Raw genomic sequence first — 21,271 nt, 5'->3', positions numbered from 1 at the left:
AAAATAAAATAAAATAAAATAAAATAAAATAAAATAAAATAAAATAAAATAAGAAGCAAGATCCAATCCCTCTCTAGCCACGTCTTGAGACTCCTGTCTCTATACAATCTTGACTCTAGCCACGTGGCCTTCCTGTTTTTTCAGAGGTGCCATGATCCTTTGGCTTTTTTGCACATGCTGTCTTCCCAGTCCCTGAATACCTTAGAACACTCTTCCTCAACTCTTTACATAACGAATACCTACTTGTTCTTCATAGCTCATTTTAAATCTCACTTCCTTGGAGAAGCCTTCCCTGATTTTTGCACCAGGTTTGGGCCCTCTATTATATTTTTCCGCAGCACTCGTCAATATAAATAATTACTTGTGGAATTACATATTTAATATTTGCCTCTACCAGTAGACTGAATGTTCCCTAAAGGAGGGAGCCTTTATCTTGCTTCTCACTGCCTGGTGCCTGGTGCGTGGTAAGTGCCAGAGAAATGTTTGCCTAGTGAATGAGTGATGGATTACTTTCCTACATATAGTTGTATGTGTAGTCGTTCAGATATATCAATAAAATTCATTACCTATAATCATAAATTATGTCTTCTCAATTGAATTATTCTCTAAAGCTTTTCATTATTTCACAACCTAGAAACATCTAGGCTTTTCTTACACTCATGAAGACTCATTTATTTTATTTAATAAGAGCTGTCAAAAGGTCTTTAATAAAGAGTACAGTTCAATAAGTCTGAAGAATACCAAAGTTGACATGGATTCGGTATACTTTCTCCAGAAACAAAGTGTTCCATTTGTTGGGGAATCCACTTTTTATTGCTGATGAGAAGTTGTGATGCTCATTCTCCAAGCTGTTAAAGACTACTTTATGGGCCTCAGACTCAACAATTATTTTTCTTAGTCTCTAATCAAAAAGCCATGACTCAGGTCATGTAAGTGCTTTCCCTCCATATGGAAAAACTGGAACCAAGCAGTTTCTATGAGCCAAAGAAAACTAAAGACAGAAAATTGAGCTAGAAATGTAGAAATACCCTCTACTCAGGGCTGCATCCCAACCAATAGAGGCTGTAAAGCTTGGTCAAAATAATAAATACTTAGCTTGATAAATAGTGAGTTGTAATTAGCTAATAAGTCAGCACAACCAAATTATGTTAAGCAAGTGATGATGTACTAATATACTGCATTAGTATTCAAGTAAAGAAAATTTCATTCTAAATGTAAAAACCCATTTACCCTTTATATATTTACCTCTTTCTCCCTCTTAATATATATTAAGAACCTATTCAGGTGAGACTTTATTGATCTTTATTAGGAAAAGAAAGACTCAAAAATAATCCCTCATATACAAATGTCTTCCTTCTCTGAATCCTAGGACATTGTGTCAACATCACTTATTTGGCAATTAATTATTGCACATACTTTTATTGTTGTTTTTTAACTTTTCATATGTATAAAGATTTATACTGTCTCCCTAACTAGACTCTAAAGTTCCTGAGAACAGGGTTTTTCTATATCTCCTCTGAAGCTCCTGGTATCTGGTATAGAATAGGAGACCAACAAAAATATGCCAAGCCATTCCAATTACGTGACAGATTGGAAGGGCCAATTAATACCCTAAAATACGTAATCTGGAGGAAATAAGTAATTTTTTAGATTATTCTTTTGGCATTGCTTTATTAGTGAGATTCACGTGAAGCTCCTCTTTCTTAGGTCATCTGTTTGCGAGGCTTTTCCTCAGAACCATGACTCTCAGACCCACTGCTCCAAGCCAAAGGTCTCTCCATAGTTCCAGACTATCACCAACACCTACATGGATCTTCCAGAGGCTATTCCATTTCAACATATCTAAACCCAAGTTTATCACTCTGCTTTATCCCAGCCTGCTCTCCTCTCCATGGCCCCTAATAAGGCAAATGGCACCAAACTAAGACACCCAAGCCAAAACAAACTTGGAAGACAACTTCCCTTTCTCTCTCTGCTCCAAAACTAACTGGCACTACACTAAATTCAAGAATCTTCTCCAAACAGTCGCCAGGCCTCAAATTCCATCACCAGTCTGTCCTCTACACTTCTTCCAGAGTAGCCATCCTAAAATTCAAATCTCAATTTGTTACTCTCCAGCTTAAAGCCTTTTAACACTTCCTTATAAGTAAGAGATAAGATGAAAACTCCTTAAAATTACCTGTACAAAATAAAAAATATTCTCTGTAGGATGAATGGAGAGTGGAACACATTTGTGTGTGTGTGTGTGTGTGTGTGTGTGTAATATAGCAAAATGTGTTCAAATATTTGCCTCCTTAAACTATGAGCATGTACAGTTTTGAATAAAACAAAAAGCAAATCTCCTAGAATTCCATGTATTACTACCTGGCGCATGCCTTCCTTTCCAACATTCTCTCTCACTCCTCCTCAACGGGCCAACATCTCCCATGCCTCTGTACCTCTGCACACTCTGTTACCTCCATTCATCAGCTTTCATCTATCCCTCAAAATTGCACTTGATAAGAGGATATCACACAGCTACCTTTCAAGGAAAGTAACTAAGGCTCTTGGGAATTAATTGATTTATAGGGAAAGGTAACCCTGTGAGGTCCCTAAGGGACCAGGGACCAATTTAGGGGCCAAGTGCTTTTGGTTTTAATGTTAATTTATTTTTGACAGAGAGAGAGAGAGAGAGAGAGAGAGAGAGAGAGAGACAGAGTGCGAGTAGGAGAGGGGCAGAGAGACAGGAGACACAGAATCTGAAGCAGGCTCCAGGCTCCAAGCTGTCAGCACAGAGCCCCACAGGAGGCTCAAACTCACGAACTGCGAGATCATGACCTGAGCCGAAGTCGGACGCTTAACCAACTGGGTTACCCAGGCGCCCAGGGGCCAAGTGCTTTTGAGGTGACCTGGGAGATTTCTGTCCAGTAGTTCAACATTGGATGATAGCAAATTGACCCAACCACACCCTCTCCTCTTGGAGATTATCAATGAGAAGTGAGCATAGAGAAGGGCACTAGGATTCAGGCTTTATCCCTAGTAAATAGAAGAGCTTTCCCAGTTGCCCATAAAACCAGCTCATAATTCTGGGCTGATTTATTCTGGGATGACTAGAGGACTCTTTGCTTCCTCAAATCTTTGCAAAACACTTCTTTGCATCTTTGCACAAGGCTGACATGAATGAAAAAGATCTGCGCGAGTCTCTTCCTTGTAACTCTAAGGACTCCGCTAGAATAAATCTGCAGCTGACTGCCAGTCAGCAACACCTTCTCTGGCCAACCCAGATAGAGGTGGCTCTCTGTGTATCCCTCTGTAACTATAGTCAACACTTCCAGCTTTTCCTTTCAGTCTCTCCTGCCAGCTTTGGAAGTGCTGAAGGGCAGGTATTTTATCTACTCTTGCACACCCAGAGCTTATGAAAGTGCCTGGCATATAATAGACACTCAGTAAATGTTAACTGAGTAAACTAATGTTGCCTGAACACTGATGGCGCTATTAAAACTTTCAGATGAGTACAGAGAAAATACAGCAGCAGAGGGCTTCATTAAATAAGAAATATGAAACCAGATATCCAAGCTTCTTTGTCTATGGCTTTCCCTCACATCTTTGCTGTGTAGTTTGGAAGAGTCACTTAAGGTCTCGGTACTTCAGTGGGATATTAGTGAAGACCCTTTGAGAGAAGTCAAACTCAAAGCAACCTTAGCAGAAACAGCCTGGCTGGTGGTAGAGCTGGCAGAGTACAGAAACTGGGGCTTCTGGGAGCAGATCGGGGATTTCCACTCCATATTCTCCCCTCTGCTTTTCCCTAAGTGGTGGCTTCATTGTCTCCTATCACAGAAAGGTCTTCCCCATGAAGTGGGAAGTTGAGCCAGTGGCAGCCACCAGGGAAACCCAGAAGAAGGGAAAGTGGCACTCTCCAGCGGCCAAGAGAGCAATGCCAACAAAGGACTTTACCACTCGGTTCCGTGCCACACCTGAGACCTACCTACCACTCTTGCCACAAAGGTCAAATTCTAAGATTTGCCAGTCCTGGGTCTTGAGCTCATCCCTAATCAGGAGGGAGGCAGGGTCTATTACCACATTGGGGAATGGGAAAGCCCACTGAATAGACAATAGTCCCAGTCTGTTACCTTAATGGCTATTTGCCTCCCTTTATATCATGATATCATTTTAGATAATGCAAAAGAACACATCATCTTCATAGAAAGTGTTATATAAGCATAAAATTTATTATACTGACTACCTCATAGTAAGGAAAAATAAACACATTATAGCCTAATTACAATTTTGACAACAGAATAAGTGAAACCTGTTCACTTGCTCTCAACTGAAAAAAAAAAAAAGGTATAGAAACACTTTTTTGTCATCATAGAACAGTCTGGCAATAGAAAAACCCTTGGTCAGGACCCAAGGTACAAGTCATGACTCAAACCTATGCAGCCGTGAGGCTCCCCCACATCACCAGAGGAATAAAGTACAGCCGTTGTCGTATTTTCCCTGATTGGAAGATTCCCTAACAAAACAGCCATCGGGAGGGGCCCTTAAAAATTCCACCCTCTTTGCAGAGGAAAGAAGTATGACAACAGCACTGAGGGGAAACCGAGGTCTACAGAAACGAAAATGGGTTTAAAAAAAAAAGAGGCTCATCCCAGAAATGTAAGCAGATAGCATCCCTTTGACAGACATAATTAAAAAGCTCAGGTGTGCAGTATTGTTCCCTCCCAGCACAGAGGAACATGAACATGGGTCTGAGAGCTGCAGAGTGAGGATGAGGAACACCACAACCTTCAAATCACAGTTGGTCTCTATACATTGGTATTCAGCACCTCACGCAAGGAAAAAGAGTCGTCATTATGGTAAATATCAACGCTTGCAGGGTTTTGCCATCTCAGCTGGGGTACATAGTGTTTAAAATTCACATTTCCAGTATTCGATGTGCTATGAACATGGCGATGATGCTACAAGGCTAGATTAAGAGTTTTTCCCAATTTTTTCCCCAGAGAAATATGTGAATGAGCTCTAGGTTTCAAATACGTATCGATAATTTACTATACACCAGGTAGTACTGTAGGTGCTGGGGACACACCGGTGATCAAAACAGACTGGAAATACTATGTCCTCATGAAGTTTATATTTTAGTTAGAGAAGACAGACAATAAACGTAATAAAAAAAATACCTAGCATTCAGGTGGTGAGATGTGTAAGAGAAAAAAATAAAGCATGGAAGGGGGATGGGTAGAGGTTGTAATGTATACAGGATCATTCCCTATATTCTCCTATGCTGTAGATTCTTGGCAGATAATAATAGCAGGAGCAACAATCCTCTTACTGCTGGTAAAGACCACTCCAGGCCAGTGCACAGAAGGGAAGAGGATATGGGGAAGGAAAAAGAGAACTTAGATAAACAAGAGTGAGATTCAGCCCTGGGTTGTGGCTTTGCCACATCTGTTCCTACCTCAGTTTAGATCTCTGTGCCCAATCTGGGTAATGATATTAACAAAACCTGCCTCCCACCTCGTTCATGGAATACTGTGTTGATACGTCATATGGCCTATAAGCTGATCCAAATATATTTGGATATATACATTCATGTTGAATATTATAAAGTTCATATTTGTATCTTTATGTTTCTTTAATCACCTACTTACTGAACACCTACTACATGCCAGACCCTGCTCTGTACACTGGAGGTACAGCAGTAAGCAAGACACACAAAGTGTCCGTCCTCAAGGAACTTATGCTCTAATACAGGAGATGAAAAATTCAATAGTAAATTGAATAGAAAAGATACTGACAAGAAGAAGACGCCACTGAACAGTCCAGGCATGAGATGATCAAGTCCTGAACTTAGATGGTTCCCAAACAAGCTGAACTAAATTCGTAACTATCTGTGATCATAAAGCCCTTTCTATAAGGGAGTCATGGTAATAAATTTACTTGAAAATCCAATAGGACTATTGGGTATTTATAAAATGATGAAAGGGCTGCTTACTTTCTCTTACTGACAGTCTGTTGTGTGGACAAATAGAAACATACCCTTCCACCTCCTAACGGTTTCTAGTTTGTGAACTGCGAAAGTGTTATTCCAAGTGGTATAAATAAGCATGCCTTTGGTTTCCAGAGTCTTTAGCAACTTATCACAGCACTACTGTTTTGGTTTTTTAAGTGGCAGTAAGAACCATTAACAGTAGTAAAAAACTATGCCATAATTACGGTAGGAACATGTCCTTTTCGAAACAGAAAATGAAGCAACAGATCTCCTAGGATTGCTGTTAGGCAGAGCATTTCAGTAGAAGGGTAAAGAGAGGAATTCAAAAACACACACTTGGAAAAGAATCAACCCACACCTTTCATGTTCAAAGGCACCGGATGCTGAATAGATATGAGAGACTAGAGAATGAAAATGTGGTTATATCACACCCCAACACCTTGGGGAGAGAAGCCTACAAGATATGAAGCAGAAAGCTACAAGACAGCGTGTTGTAAGCACTAAATGCTTTTTTACGCACATTCCCAGCCTGGCTGATTTGCCCAAACACTCCTCTCTAGCCTGAGTAGCTCCATGGAGTGGGCTGTAATTGTAAAGCAGCCAGAGAGCAGTCCTGAGTGTGTGCAGATGAGTCCCTCCAGCCGAGATGGCAAGGAGACCAGCCTGACTGCACTTTTACATTGCATACCTTGGACCCAGACTGTAGAGGCCAACAACTCTCTGTGTGCACCACAATATGATCAGATTGAATGCTCATTACCTATGACATGAGTTTATTGTAAACACTGCTCTGAAAGAGGCGCTGCCTTGCACGCGTCTCAACTGTCAGGACAGTCTGCCAACCAAAACAACAAAATTTCCACACAAGTTTACCACCTCTGCTTGCTTACAGCAGCCAGACAACTCAAAAATCATAGTATTTGGCATGGTTTCTCCTTTAGATCAATGGCAATGAAACTCACTTAGATTATTAATGGAAGGGCTTTTATAAATTACACTTTAGGGGACCCCTTAAAGAAACATACACTTTCGTTATTGCTTCCCTTTAGAAACTTTGAATACCCTGGTCAGGATGTGGTCTCCTCTAAGATGAAGCTAACTTAGATCAGTGCCTTTTTTATTTTATTTTGGGATGTGATGTGTGTGTGTGTGTGTGTGTGTGTGTGTGTGTGTGTGTCTGTGTGTACACGCACACACACGCACATGCTTTCAAAAACAATAACTACAGCAAAACAAACAAACTGCCAAGGAAGGAGCTGGTATTCCCATCTTTGTCCTTCATAAGGAACAGAATGTCTGGATAATATATTTGGAGAAAAAATTGTTTTTTTAACTGCACTAGATATTTGATGCCAAATGTCTAATGAAATGAGTATTGGGTAGTTATGAAAGATGTCTTTGGGATCTGCCTGGTCAACTGAGGAGCAAGATGTAAATATACAGGTATCATTAGAGCTTCCTGAATGGGGTAACCAGCTCTTCATTATCTATAAAATCTTTTCACAGAAAATACCATGTATTTTCAGGTCACCTCTCCTCAGTACCCAAAACCAGACAGAACCCAATGAAGTGAATGAAATTCAGAGATCTCTGTCCATCAGTCCAACCAGAATTCTGGCCACTATATTGAAAGCAAATGCACGATTTCACTATTCAAATACTGCTAGGAAACTCCACTGTTGGTTCTGACCCCCACTTTCTCCAAAAATAGCCCCTTCCTTCTGGTGACTATTTTAAGATAGAAAGAACCCTAAGAAAATATCAGAAGTTGAACTAGGCTGGGGAGAAGGAGAGGAAAATTTAGCAGCCAGAATGCATGTAGAATTTGAACGGAAGGTAAGTTCTTGGACCACCTGCCAAGATGTTTGCAAGCACTTTGCAGAGAATAAGTCTTCCTTCGATTAACAGTCCCCAGACTTTTCTCCCTGGGCAAAAGGACCAGAAACATCTCCATGGGTACTGAGCTACTACTACTGAAATCTAAGGACATTTCCTCTTTCCCCCAAAGAAAGTATGCTTTGGAAATAGCAAGGCATTCTAAAACACTCAGAAAAGTCTCTTTTGAAAAAAAAAGGGGGGGGGGGAGGTAGCAGTGACTGTAATTAACAGAGAAGCAGTTGTGGAACTTCTAGGGCTGTACTTAAAGAGCCATGCGGGAACAGGGTGAGCAGTCATGGCTGTAGCTGTGTAGTAAAATACTGACTGCAGAGAGAAACGGGGCAAGAGAAGTAAATGGATTTACTTACAGCCCTCGGAGCCGAAGCCAGATTTTCTCGATCTGTTCGGGTTGCAGGTATTTCAGAGAGTTGCTCTCAAATTCTTCAATCTCCTTGGTCGGCGACTCCATAGCTGCAGGTTATCAGTGGGAGTGAGGCTGGGAGAGTTTGGGCTGGCCCTCCCCGCCTCCTCGCCGGCCCGGCCCTCGAGCCCCAGCCGTGCGCCGCGCGCCTTTGCCTGTCACTTTCTGTGCGCGCTCCTCCTTCTGGGCCCCCCAAACCCGGACTTACAGGGGGCTCGCAGCGCCGGCGACCCCCGGCCCAGGTGCCTCCTGGAGGCGGCTGCGGGGACCAGCCATGGTCCCGAGCTGCTCAAGGAGAAAGCACCTGGACCTAGTGGGATTTTTTTTTTTTTTTAACAAAGCCACAGAAGCGAACCGTGAGGCAGCTGAAGGACTGGGGGGAGCGAGGGAGGACCGAGTGTGGAGGGGAGACAGTGAGAAGGGGAGACAGGGGAGGGGATGCGCCGAGAGGGAGCTGGGGCGGGCGGGGTGCTCCGACCCCGAGGCTGCGCACGGGGCTCCGCCCGCGCCCCCAGCCCGGGGCGCCCCGCGGCCTCCCCCCCTCCCGTCCCGCCCCCTCTCCCCGCCCCCCACCGCCTCGCAGCCTTCGCGCCCCGTCTCTGTTTTCTTTCACTTACCAGCAGCTCCGCTGACAAGCGAGAAAAGTGACAACTGAGAAAAGTCGTCTGTCAGCGCGCCGGGGCTGGCGTCTGGTGTGACACCCGCGGGCGCGCAGGGAGGGGCGCGCCGGGCAGCGCGGTCCGCGGGGCACAGGCTCGCCAGGCTCTGGCCTCGGACCCGGGGCCCCGCGCGCCACGCACCGCCCCGGCGCACACAAGACCAGGCCCGCGGCGCCACGCGCGAGCCCAGGGACCCCGGGCTTGCGGGCCCCCCGGGGGGCTGCGGAGCAAACAGCGCGGCGAGTTTCCGCGGAGTTTATGGGGGGAGCCCTCAGGTATGGCTCACCTACTCGTCCTCCCTTGAGCCGCTTCCATTTTGAAATATTAAAGCAATTGGTAAGGACTAAAGTAACCACACATCACACTTAGAAGGTCCTGCTACGTTCCTGCTCTTGAGAGTCTTCGTTTCTCCCCCCCACCCCCCACCCATGGTGCGGAGAAAAGGAAAATAGAAACCAACAGTGAGGAGGTAGGAGCTTCCACCAATTCCACATACTCAAGAGGTCCCCGCGGGGCGACGGCTGAGCAGACGTTGGGACTGGCAAAGAGTTTCAGCTCCACAGAGTGGCAACGCACCGTCTGTTTCCCCCTAGGTCATTCACAGTGTCAATACACCCTGTGTGCTCTGGAAGAATGGGACCAGCTATGGAGCTGGGAAGCGCGGTGGGATTAAGAGAGAGACCACAGACAGAACACTAGAAGATCCTGGCTCCGGGTGATTGCAGCCCTGACTGACCTCACAGAACTGGTGGTCAAACTCCCATCTAGAAGAAGCCACCAACACTTCCCTGGGCCATTTCAAAGCTGGCACTCAGGGCTCCTGAGATTCTGGGTGCAGCCTGCCCTGTAACCATAGTTCCCTCACAAGCAGTTAGATTCTTTCAGTCGCATTCCCAGCGTCCTTTGGCTACCCATCAGTTACATACCTGCTTCTCAAAAATGAGAGACTTAAAGAACTCATGTTTCTTCATTGCTCAAGTAAAGTTACATTCATTGTGACCTTGACAAAGAAATAAAATGATAGTGTCAAAATCCTAAACGTTCACCCATTCGATGGTTGGCATTTACTTTCCAGAAATTAGAGGTTTCCATCCATCCAGTGGTGGGGATGGCATGGCTAGCCCCAGTCATTCCAGTGGAAGAAGGTATCTTCCATAAGGTGAGATGACAGACCTATTTGATTCAAAAGGACTTACACACTCACCTGCCACACAATCTGAAGTCACCTCATTAAAGTCAGTCCTTACGGATTTTCTGGAACCGCATACATTATCACTGAGTTAACACATTACTACCAGGCAAAGGTAGTATTAAGCAGCTACCATGTTAACATGAAATTGATATATCTGAAAAGAACCAATTACCTACCCAATGTCACCCAGCAGGGAGCAGTGACCTGCTAGAACTGGATGCTTAAAAAAAAAAAAAAAAAAAAAAAGACATTGTTTTAACCACTTGTTTGGGGGATGCAAGATGGGAGGCAGCATGGTCCCCAGAGAGGTTTCCATCTCTGTGAACTCTGGGCAGCCTGCTGTCAGAATATGGAAGCGTAGCAATCATAACAGCAGCAAACAGGTATCTCAAACTGTCTCTAGTCTGAGCACTGCTCTAAGGTTCTATGCTCCCATAACACTGGCAACAACTCTAGGACGCAAATACTATTATGATCATCCCCATTTTACAACAAGAGAGCTAAAGCACAAAGAGGTTATCCAAACCCACTGGAAAATGAACTGACCTGGAAAAGCGTTTGAGTTATGGCTCATTACCCTATCCAGTACAAATCTGTTCCCCTCACAGGGTCCCATTTTCCACCTGGCTAATGTAAAGAATTTAGGCATAAAGATTTTTTACATCTGTTCCACCTTCATGATTCTATGAGGTCATCTGGAGAGAACTGGGGAAAGGAATTGCTGAAAAGGGACATGCATATGGCTGAAAACATATTTTAATTATGGCATGGTTTCTCCAAGGACTGGCCTGGGATGAAAGGATACAAGAGAATAATAAAGCATATTCATCTTCCTGCCCTCCACCATATGTATGACCTTTTCCTTGTCTGAGTAGGATTTGGGTTAAGTCAGAGAAAAGTGAATTTTAGAAGAAAAAAGAAAGAATAATTGTTCACTACAATTAAGCCCATCAGAAAGGGAAGACAAAAAAAATATCCTTTAAAAAGTTTCTAAAAAGTAATTTTGTTTCATTTTTAAAAACTTTTTAAAATTGTACATTAGAAAATTAGTAAAGATCTATCACTTTTTTTTTTTTTTATTTTAGAGCCATATAGTTTTTGGAGTGGGAGGGACCTTAAAGATAATCTGGTTTAGTAGAAGTTTACAGATTTTTTAAGCAACAGAACATTTTATGTAGAATAACATTTTATAAGGGACTCCAGTGCACACCTCATATTTAAAGATTATAGAAAGTGGTGCTCTGGTTGAATGGGGAAGGGGAGTGGGGAGTGCTTAGTTCTCAGAGACAGAGTCCACCTCTTCCTTCTCTATATCCCATCCCTGTGTGGCAAATACTCCCACTTCACAGATGAGAAAACTGAGGCTAAAGTACCATAGACTATCTTAAGATTTCTTGCTCCTAATCCAGGGTTGTTTCTAAAGCACATTATGAAAGGTGGTCTTCTCTCTGCCAACAAAGTATTACTACTTTTAGATGCACCATGTTATTATGTCACTCAGACTTTATTCTCTTTATGTATCACAGGCAGGATATGCTTGATAGTTGCAATAGCATTACAAGCCACAATTTCCACTGGCATTCCACCCAGAGACAAGCAATAAGTAGATGCAAACTCACCCAAAAACAAAAAATCTAAGAAAATGCAAAGCCACTCAAAACTTTGCTTTGGAGGTTCATTTCCATTGTAACTTCCTAACCCAACTTTTTCAGTAAGACGTTTTAGGAAATCTTATATGGTGAAACATCACTAAATACACACACACACACACATACACACACACACACACAACACACAACACACACACATATACACACAGAGACATGCATACATGTGTAAATATGTAATGTACATAAACACACATACTTATATACATAAATATAACTGCCAAATTAGAGTATTTCCCCAAATAGGGGCACCTGGGTGGCTCAGTCGGTAAAGTCTCCGGCTCTTGGTTTCGGCTCAGGTCATAATCTCATGGTTCATGAGTTCCAGCCCCGCATCAGGGTCTGTGCTGATGGTGCAGAGTCTGCTTGAGATTCTCTCTCTCCCCTCTCTCTCTGCCCCTACCTTGTTTGCCCTAACGAGGCAAACGTTTTGCTCTCTCTCAAAATAAACTTAAAAAATTATTTTAAAAAATAATAAAATAAAATATTTCCCCAAATAGACATAGAGTAACTTAGCCTAAGTACTAGCAAGCCCCTCTGCATCATAAGATCAGAGAGAAAGTGAGCTCCCTGTCTGTGGCAGAGTTCAAGGAGAAGCCGGATGACTATCAGACAAGGGAGGAGGCATCAAGCTTTGTAGGCATAAGAATTACCCCTCAGGTCCCTTTCATCTCTAAGATTTCATAACCCAACAATAATCACAATAACCACAACCACTACCCTTACCAGTTATTGAGCACTACTAAATGCCAAGTGCCATGCTAAGCACATCACAGGTTGTTTCCTCCTCAAGAAAACACTTCAAAAGAGTTCATCATGCCCATTTACAAGCAAAGACAGAAAAGGCTCCCAAAGGTCAGCTCACTTTTGCAAAGACATGCAGTCAATAAGTGTCAGAGCCAGGCTTTAACCCCAGACCAAGTGCAAAGCTCCTGTTCTTTTCCCTTTGTTATACCACCTCCTTGCAGACACATGAAAAGACAAGTAAAGGGGTATATAGTAAAAAGGGTAGGGCTTCAAGATCACAGGTGAAGGGTCACTGATACTGTGGGGGAATTAGGAAGGCTACATAGCAGAGGTGACATTCAAACTGGATCAGGAAAATGGATCTGAAGAAGCTGTTTACGTGGAAGATGGGTAGAGGCAGATGACTCTGGAAAGAGCACACTGCTTGAAAAGAAACACAGAAGCATGAGAAGGTGTAGAGTGTACAGTTCTTCACAAACACTTTTATGTGGCTTGACTATAAGGGCATGACTAAGACAGGCAGGAGAAAATGCTGAAAGGGTCTGCCAGACTCTGTGGTCACAGAAGTAACTCAGTCTCTCTCCAGATGATGGAGAGCTGGGGGTGGCTCAAGGCAGAGGAAGGCATGGTCACATGTCAAGGGTACTCGCTGCCCTGAATATGCAGCACACACGGAGGTCAGCTCTCCAGGAACCTACCACGGGCGTGTGCAACAACCATGGGGCAAATGATCACCAGGGCTCCGTAAGAAGAATCTGGCTATCAAATACAAACAAGCTCCTCAGCCTACGGAGAACGAAGAGCTGCACAAAGAAAAAAGATAAAATCAGAAAAAGCACAGCACTGTCTCCCATGAACACCCGTCTTCCAGCTACAAGATTAGGACCGCTTGCTTTGACCTTCATGAAGCAAACCAGAGCCCTTGTTACAGTTTTCATGACTCAGGAGTGGCATCATCCAGAGAGTCTCTCAGTAGCGAGATGGGGGAGAATTCTAGAGAAGTATTAAGGATATCGGAAGTAGCACCACCAGGCACATCAGCCCCTCCTTCCCACTCAAGCCAGAACATAACACAATGTCAATAGAGACATTGACGTATCGTCAATGGAGACAATAGAGAAGACACATTGTCTTCTCTCCCACTGGCTTCCCTTTCTGGCAAGGGGCCTCTTTGGTGACAGTTACACTGTCTTTGCCCTTTGAAGTCCTCTCATTGTGGTTTTATAATTTGGGTCAGACTCTGTCCCAGGAACCACCTCCACCTGAAAAAAGAAAGTGCAAGAAGAGGCAGTGAACTGCTAAGTGCAGAGGACCCCCGTTCTCAGGCCCATCTGAAATGGGGCTCTGAGTAGCCAAATCTCAACCATCCAGAGTTTGGCCCAGAGAGGGGGGGGGAGAGGAGACAGGAGAAGAAAGAGGATGGAGTCCCAGGCCAGGAGTGGTCTCATGTAACCTGCGTGTGGCCCAATGTCTGCCCCTTTCTGTGGCAGGATCCTTCAGTTGCTCTGACAGGACAAGCTCATGTGATGCTTCCACCGGAGGTGGTACAGGCAAACTGAAGGGCTAAGTGTAGCACTGAATCACATGTGACCTAGGACACGAAACTTCTCTTCTCTGGCCATGGCTGGGTTGGACTCAGTGACCTCTGGATCCCTTCTTAGCTCTCACATACCCCAGTCTGAAACCCAAGCCTGGCCTGGGACAACCATGCTTTTTTGGCCCTCCAAAAAAAGCTACAGGAAAACTAGAGTGCTACCACTGGCTAGATTTGACTATAACAAACATCACTTAGGTTGGCCAATCAAGGCCATCCACCCTGTATCTCTGAACAAAGTGACCAGTCTAAGGGAGCCACATAACTAAAGCAGATCTAATATTGGTTCCTTATGAGAGATTTGATGTGGCCACTGGGAAAGAGAGAGAGGGTCTGTCTTTTCTTTGAGATAGCATTATAAAGCTTGAGGTTATCTTGGCCTGGGTACATCGTTACCATGTAGAGAAAATATACCAGAAAAATGACACCAACACAGAGGAAAACAGAGAGAAAAGCTAAAGACAACAAGAAACAAATGTTACAGGATCTTTTTGAGCCCCTTGATCCTGCTATGGCTGAAGCCAGAGCTTCCCATGGACTTTTAAGTTATATGAACCAAATAAGTGTCCCCTCCCCCCATATTTTCTCACTTGAGCTAACTTGAATCAGAGTTCTGTCACTGGCAACCATAAAAATCCTAACAGAACTCCCATAGAGGATTTTTGTAAGGAGCTAAAAAAAAAAAAAAAAAAAAAAAAAAAGCATGGCCAGTACCTTAAACACTGAAAGCTCTCATAACATAGTATAGCTCCTCCACCATCTCATCCATCCAACGGGACATGAAGGGAAGGAAACTGGAAATGGTACAGTACCTTGGAGTGGGCAGGGCACCCAAGGTAAATACAAGGAGACTTATCATCTCAACAAATAGATACCTCAATAATTTCATTTCAATAACAGTTTGGTAACAACCTATCAAAGCACTGCCATTATTATGTACATTAGTTCTTCAAAACAATCCTGAAGTTAGTGAAACACATTATTTTTATCTCAAGTTTTGACATGAGGCGGATGAGGTCCAAATGATCTGTTGGCTTCCCTCCCCTGGTCTACCATCCAGCTAGTGGCCAGGTAGCATGACAATACACAGCTTCCTGACTGCTGGCCCTGGTGGCCACTCTGCCTCTCAGAACACACTGCCAACCCTGCAGAATTAACTTGGCTGTTCTAATGAAATTGAAAATTTTGCTCATGTAAAACTGCTGATGCTAGAGTCAGCCAAATTCCGACCCAAATGCACATAAATCAGCGGGTTGTTCTTCCTATCACTGTAAAGCAAATTTGAATGTGGAAAACCTCAGCGCTGAAAAGGATCTTAGCAATCCTCTTAGCCAAGTTGCTAATTACATTGACAGGAACAAGCAGCCCAAGCAGGTTAGATAACTGTCCACCAGACCCGGTGCTTGGCAGTGGCACAGCTGAGACCAGAAGCCATGTCCCGGTGCTCCACTAGCCCTGAGTTTCCTTCCCGAATCTCAAGAATGGCTCCTGCTCCTATCCGAGGACTTGGTTCAACAGTTTGTTCACAGACAAGGAGAAGGAATGACCACTAAAAGCATAAGCCATTGGCAAAGGCTTCCTGAAGGAAAAAGCTAGAGAAGAGAGACTCCAGGAACAAGAAATTGCATACGGTGGCCCTGATAACACAAGGAATCTGGTGTGACCAGTATAGGGGGGGCCAAGAAAGGGACAACAGGCAAAGGCTGGATATGCAGATTGAAGTGGGCCAAGGCTCCCTTATGAAAGCTTAGTCCTTGTATGCTCTTGCCAGTAGGGAATCATTAAAATCTGTTGAGAAGGTGTATGGTAGATGCAAAGCAGAATTGTGATTTAACAAGGACAATTTATAAAGAATGATAAATTTTTTTCCTGGGGCGTTGCGTTGGCTCAGTCACTGAGTGTCAGACTCTTGATTTTGGCTCAGGTCATAGTCTCATTTTTGTGAGATCAAACCCTGCATGGGGCTCTGCACTGTCAGCACAGAGCCTGCTTGGGCTTCTCTCTCTCTCTCTCCCTCTCTCTCTCTGCCCATACCTCTCTCTCTCTCTCTTTCAAAAACAAATAAATAAACTTAAAAAAAAAAAAAAACTCTTCTCAAAAATTGTTCTTGAACTGTCACCAGAGAAAAAGATTTGCAGATTCTCGTCTCTGTAGCAGGGCAGGGGAGGGGTGATAACACAGACACAATTTCACAAACAAACGCTAGGACCTTTAAAGTTCATTCACTCACTGAGTGCTTACTATGTGGTAGGCACTATGTGATAGTAAGTGTGCAGTGGTCAATAAAAAATCCAGTCCCCGCAAATAGGGAAACAGATAACACAACATCATCATAAGTTGTGAAAAGTGCTAAAAAGAAAATAAACAGAGTCCAGTACAGAAAACAATAGGGGTGGGGCCTATTTATAAATAGGTTGGTATCAGCCAACTACTGCTATATAATATACCACCCTCTAGGATTTAGTGGTTTAAAACAACAGCAACCATTTTTTGCCCCCTCGTGATTTTGGGGGTTGACCAGGCAGTTCTTCCACGGGTCTTGTTTGGGGTCTCTCATGCAATTGGAGCTATAATATCCAATATGGTTTCACTCACTTGCTTGTCAGAGCAAGCGTTCTGAGAGGGAGGAGGTGAAGAAGCTGCCAGCCCTCGCAAAGGCTGGGCCCAGAACTGGCACAGCATCACTTCCGCTGCATTTGGTTGCCTAAAGCAATCATAGTGCTAGCTCTGATTCAAGGGCAGGAGGAGAAATAAACTCTACCTTCCAAGGTGGAGGGAGAGGGAAGAAAGTGACACAGATTTTAGAGCCATCTTTAATCTACCTAGGTGGTCAAGGATGGCCTCTGTAAGCAGGTAACATCTGAGCCAAGACCTGAAGGAAGAAAAGAAATCATCCAGCTAACAGAAAGGAGGAAAACATTTCTGACAAGAGAGAACAACATATGCAAGGATTCTGAGGCAGGAAGAAGCTTGATGTGGTTAAGGAATGGAAGGCAGTTAAGTTGTGGCTGAAGGATGTGACAAAGGGCAGAGTAGCCTGGGGTGAGAGGCGGAGGCAGCCAGGTGGGGCCACAGCAGAGCCTTGAGGGCAGATTTAAAGGCTGGCTTTCACTTGAAGTACAAGGAGAAATCACTCAGGGATACCAAGAGATACATGTTTGTCAAGGGTCACTCTGGTTGCTCCATGAAGAATGGCTGGAAAGGAATAAGAATGTCCCCTGGCTTAATCAGAGATGCTAACTAATCTCAAAAAGTGACCTGAACTGGGTGGCTCAGTTGGTTGGGTGTCCGACTTCGGCTCAGGTCATGATCTCGCTGTTCATGGGTTCAAGCCCTGCATCGGGCTCTGTGCTGATGGCTCAGAGCCTGGAGCCTGCTTGGGATTCTGTGTCTCCCTCTCTCTGCTCCTCCCCTGTTCATGATCTGTCTCTCTCTGTCCCTCAAAAATAAATAAACGTTAAAAAAAATTTTTTTTGAAAAAGTGACCTGAACTGAGGGGAGACTGTAATGAGCTCCAACATCCAAAACCCACAGTGACAACACTGAACTAATTCAATCAGTGATGATGAACTAACTTCCCTGTTGGTAGCACTACTACAGGATTTACTAGACTAGCATCCCGGAAGACAGAGATCACAAGTATCCTGTCCATCACTGTCCCCAAGGGCATAACAGGCCAACTGGCCCATGACCAACTTGAGCTTCTCAGAGAAGGACTGTGAAATTTATTTCATTTATGGTCCAAGATGATTACTGCCATATGAACTATAGTCAATGAGCACATCTGAGACATGCAAACAACTAGACCAGAAGCTAATTTGGGGTTGTTTGAGGAAAGGCCAATAAGGCACTGCCCAGCTTGCATTTTGGTTCATAAAGGGTTACCTTTCAGTTATCCAGCAGCTGTACTTCCAAATAAATGAAATGTTACCTTTTGTGTGATTAAGGATACAAGGGCAATGAGGGGAAATACTCCTGGCAGTATCTTCAAAATTGTTCTCTGGGATATCTAAATGGCCCATTCTAGTACTTCTGATTCCCAGAAGTAAAAGGATTTTTAAGACCCAGGAGAATAAAAGAATAATGTCTCCATGAATGCCTTCCCCCCATATGCTTTTGACAGATTTGTGCTAATAAAAAAGACCCCGAAGGCACCTTGATTTGGCCCATAGTCCTTCATATGTACAAACTGACAGACTCATCAGAAGTTGGCATACACTTACCTTGCTACTTCTGAGAGAGTTACAGACTCCTATAAGCAGGGAGTAGGACCTGATTTATGGAGAGGAATGGAAACTTATGGGCACAAATTAAAATTAATTAGCATGCAAGGCAAATCTTAGCCAGAGACTCTAAAAGCTGTGTGCCACCAGTACCCCCGCAGAACTAGGTGGACTCCCACAGGTATAGATAGTTCTATGGATTCTCCACTGCTTGGGCTAAATGTCAATGAAGAAATGACAATTATTCTCCTCAGTGGGATTTCAGAAGCACTTGAGAATTTAAAACCAAAGCATTGAAAAGAAAGGGTGCTGAGTCCTTGAAAATAGCTCCAATGTAGTCAGTGAAGATGCTGTTAGCAGCCATTCTGCTTTCACTGTGGGCAAACCAAGCACAGCCTTCCACATCAGTCTCTAGGTAACAAAGATTTCATTTCATACTTCCTGTCTCCATCTCGAGCACAAAGAGCATTTGTGAAAACCAGTCCCCACCTCACCTGTCCATACAACGTAGCAGAAGTACCCTCTGCATCCTGTGCAGAAATCAGTCTCATTTGCCGTGAAGGTTCCAATTTTAATGATCAGAGTAATAATTTCCCATATGACTCAATCTATCAGAAACCATTCTGCCAGATCGAATTCCAAGCAATGCCTAAACATGCTACTATAGCCTGGGACTTGGGACCACATTTCATATTCATTTATTGCAGGATTGATCTGTCTCTAACTATGTGCTAGAACCAGCCGGTCAGAGAGGAAATTTTAATGCATGACCTTTTCAAAACCCCTCCATCTCTCATAGCAAAGTCAAACATGGTTAAGGGTTTATTGACAGAGGGCTGGCCATTTACTACTGGTCACCTCGTTAGCTTTATTTGATAACTATGGCTCTTAGAAACAACATTCTCATCAAATGAAAATGTGCTTGTGTCAGAATATTGGCAGGGAGACTTACATCATTCAATGTGATTATAAATTTGATTAAAATTGCAATGATAGCCTACCTCCCACGGTTACTATCCAGCCCCGGAAACCACGACTAATAAATGCATCATCATAAACCACTTAAAACATAAAGGAAAGGAGGTGGGGGGGAGGGAGGAAGGAAAGAAAACCACTCCTTTAAAAAGCTACGGAATTCAACGGTAAAAAAAAAAAAAAAAATCTGAAAATGTAGTGATGGGGCTTTTCTTTCTGTTTCTCTCTCTTTTTTAAACCCAATTAAGCAGGGGCTTACATTTGAGAGCTTATCAGAGTTTGCTCTCCAAAAGTACATGTGAACGCATTATTCTGGGCATTTTGGCAGCAGCCTGGCGCCGCGTCATTTCGTGCTATGGCTGAGCCCATCTCCCTCGCATTTGCAAACATTGGGGACACGCTTTTCTCGTCGGCCAGGTCCGCCAAGGCGGCCAGAACCCCGCAGCGGCGAGGAGGCTCCATTTGTCCCAGCTGCTGCTAACCATCGCGCCAAATCAATATCCCGTCAGAAGGCGCTTTCACCGCAGCAATTGATAGCGCCCCCGAGGCTCCGTGACGTCGCCCGGTGTTTGCTAAGCGAAGGAAAATCCCTCTTTGCACCCCGGGCTCTGACCTCACTCCCAGCGGAGCGCGCCTGCCTGTCCTTAATCACCCGTGAAATGGTGCAGGGGGGGAAACGGTGCGGAGGAGGGGCGGCGCGGAAATAACCCAGGGGACGACCAGATGTGACTCATGCTTTTCACCTTTGAAGGGAAGTCACATTTTGGAGCAGGATTCCACTCTGGCCTGCTTCCAAGGGACACAAGAGAGAGAATACCCTTCCTGTTCTCCGCTGACAAGGACCGTGCAATGCAGCTGGAAGAAAAGGGCCAACATCAATAATGCATCGGGACCATGGCTGACATAGTTTTCGGCTATCTGGGTAATTGAGCAGTTGTCAAAATATAGCTCTAAAAGGCCATGTGTGGACAGAGCCAGCACGGTTACTGAAAGGGCAGACTTAACCCTGCATAGTATCCAGAGGACATATCCAATCTCTCCTCCTCCCCCAAAATAAATATTTGCTGCCAATGTGAGTTAGTAACAGTACTAGTAGCAGTATAGTAATAACAACAGCTACTGTTTATTGTATATAGTATGTACCACCCTCTTTGCAAGCATGATAACCCCTGAAACCCCCACAGAGAAACTTAACTTGCCCGACGTCATATCGTAAGTGGCAGAACTGGATTTGAGCTGAAGCCTGTCACTGGCCTACCCCACCACTATGGTGTCTCTCAGAAGTAGGTGTTTTTGCGTAAAGTGGAAGGCTGATTCCATGTGTCTGATCAACAAATAGTTCTCTGACCCAGAACCCTCTGCCGATGGTACTATGGCTTTGCAATTGCAGAACACTGCAAGCCAACTTTAAGCAGCTTTATAGTCAAGAATGAGGAGAGTGGGGAAGTGACCACTAACCCAAGACCGCACTTGCAAACAGTGGCAATATGCTGAAATGAAAAGGACCCTGCAGTGAGAAACTTAGCAGCTAGTCTCTTAGCAAATGTCAAGTATACAAGACAGTATTATTAACTAGAGCCACCGTGCTGCACATTAGATCCCCAGAAAGCATTCATCCTGTGTACCCAAAACTGTGTACCCTTTGACCAACATCTCCCCATTTCCCTGCCCCCCACACCATCCCTGGCAGTCACAATTCTACTCTCCACTTTTATGAGTTCAACTGCTAAGGGGGTAAATCTTAAGCGTTCTCACCACGACCACCAAAAAAAAGGTAACTATGTGAAGTGATAGGTATGTGAATTAGCTTTATTGTAGTAATAATCTCACAATATGTACATATGTGTGTGTGTGTATGTATGTAAAACCATCACATTGTGCACTTTAAATATATACAATTTTTATTTGTCAATTATACTGCAGTAAAGCTGGGGGGGGGGGGGGGGG

At 44.0% G+C, this 21,271-nt stretch overlaps 1 protein-coding gene across 6 annotated transcripts in view; it reads right to left on the bottom strand.

Moving 5' to 3' along the window:
* PDE1C (phosphodiesterase 1C) overlaps positions 1-21,271 on the bottom strand; it is a 511,032-nt gene that overhangs the window by 296,984 nt on the left and 192,777 nt on the right. The window contains exons 1-2 of one of the 6 annotated variants that reach the window (XM_040472313.1): positions 8,885-8,989; positions 8,215-8,317 (exon numbers count right to left, since the gene is read on the bottom strand). The exons of the other annotated variants lie outside the window; for them this stretch is intronic. Coding sequence (XP_040328247.1) covers positions 8,215-8,315 — 101 coding nt within the window. The 5' untranslated portion in view covers positions 8,316-8,317; positions 8,885-8,989. Of the gene's footprint in view, positions 1-8,214; positions 8,318-8,884; positions 8,990-21,271 lie in introns of those variants that run through there. 6 annotated transcript variants of the gene reach the window in all.

The sequence above is a fragment of the Herpailurus yagouaroundi genome, unplaced genomic scaffold (genome assembly GCF_014898765.1).
Source record: "Herpailurus yagouaroundi ecotype Mexico unplaced genomic scaffold, PumYag 100, whole genome shotgun sequence".
NCBI classification, from domain to species: Eukaryota; Metazoa; Chordata; class Mammalia; order Carnivora; family Felidae; genus Herpailurus; species Herpailurus yagouaroundi.
The sequence above is the reverse complement of the archived record's forward strand: the minus strand, read 5'-3'. Positions and strand labels throughout refer to the sequence as shown.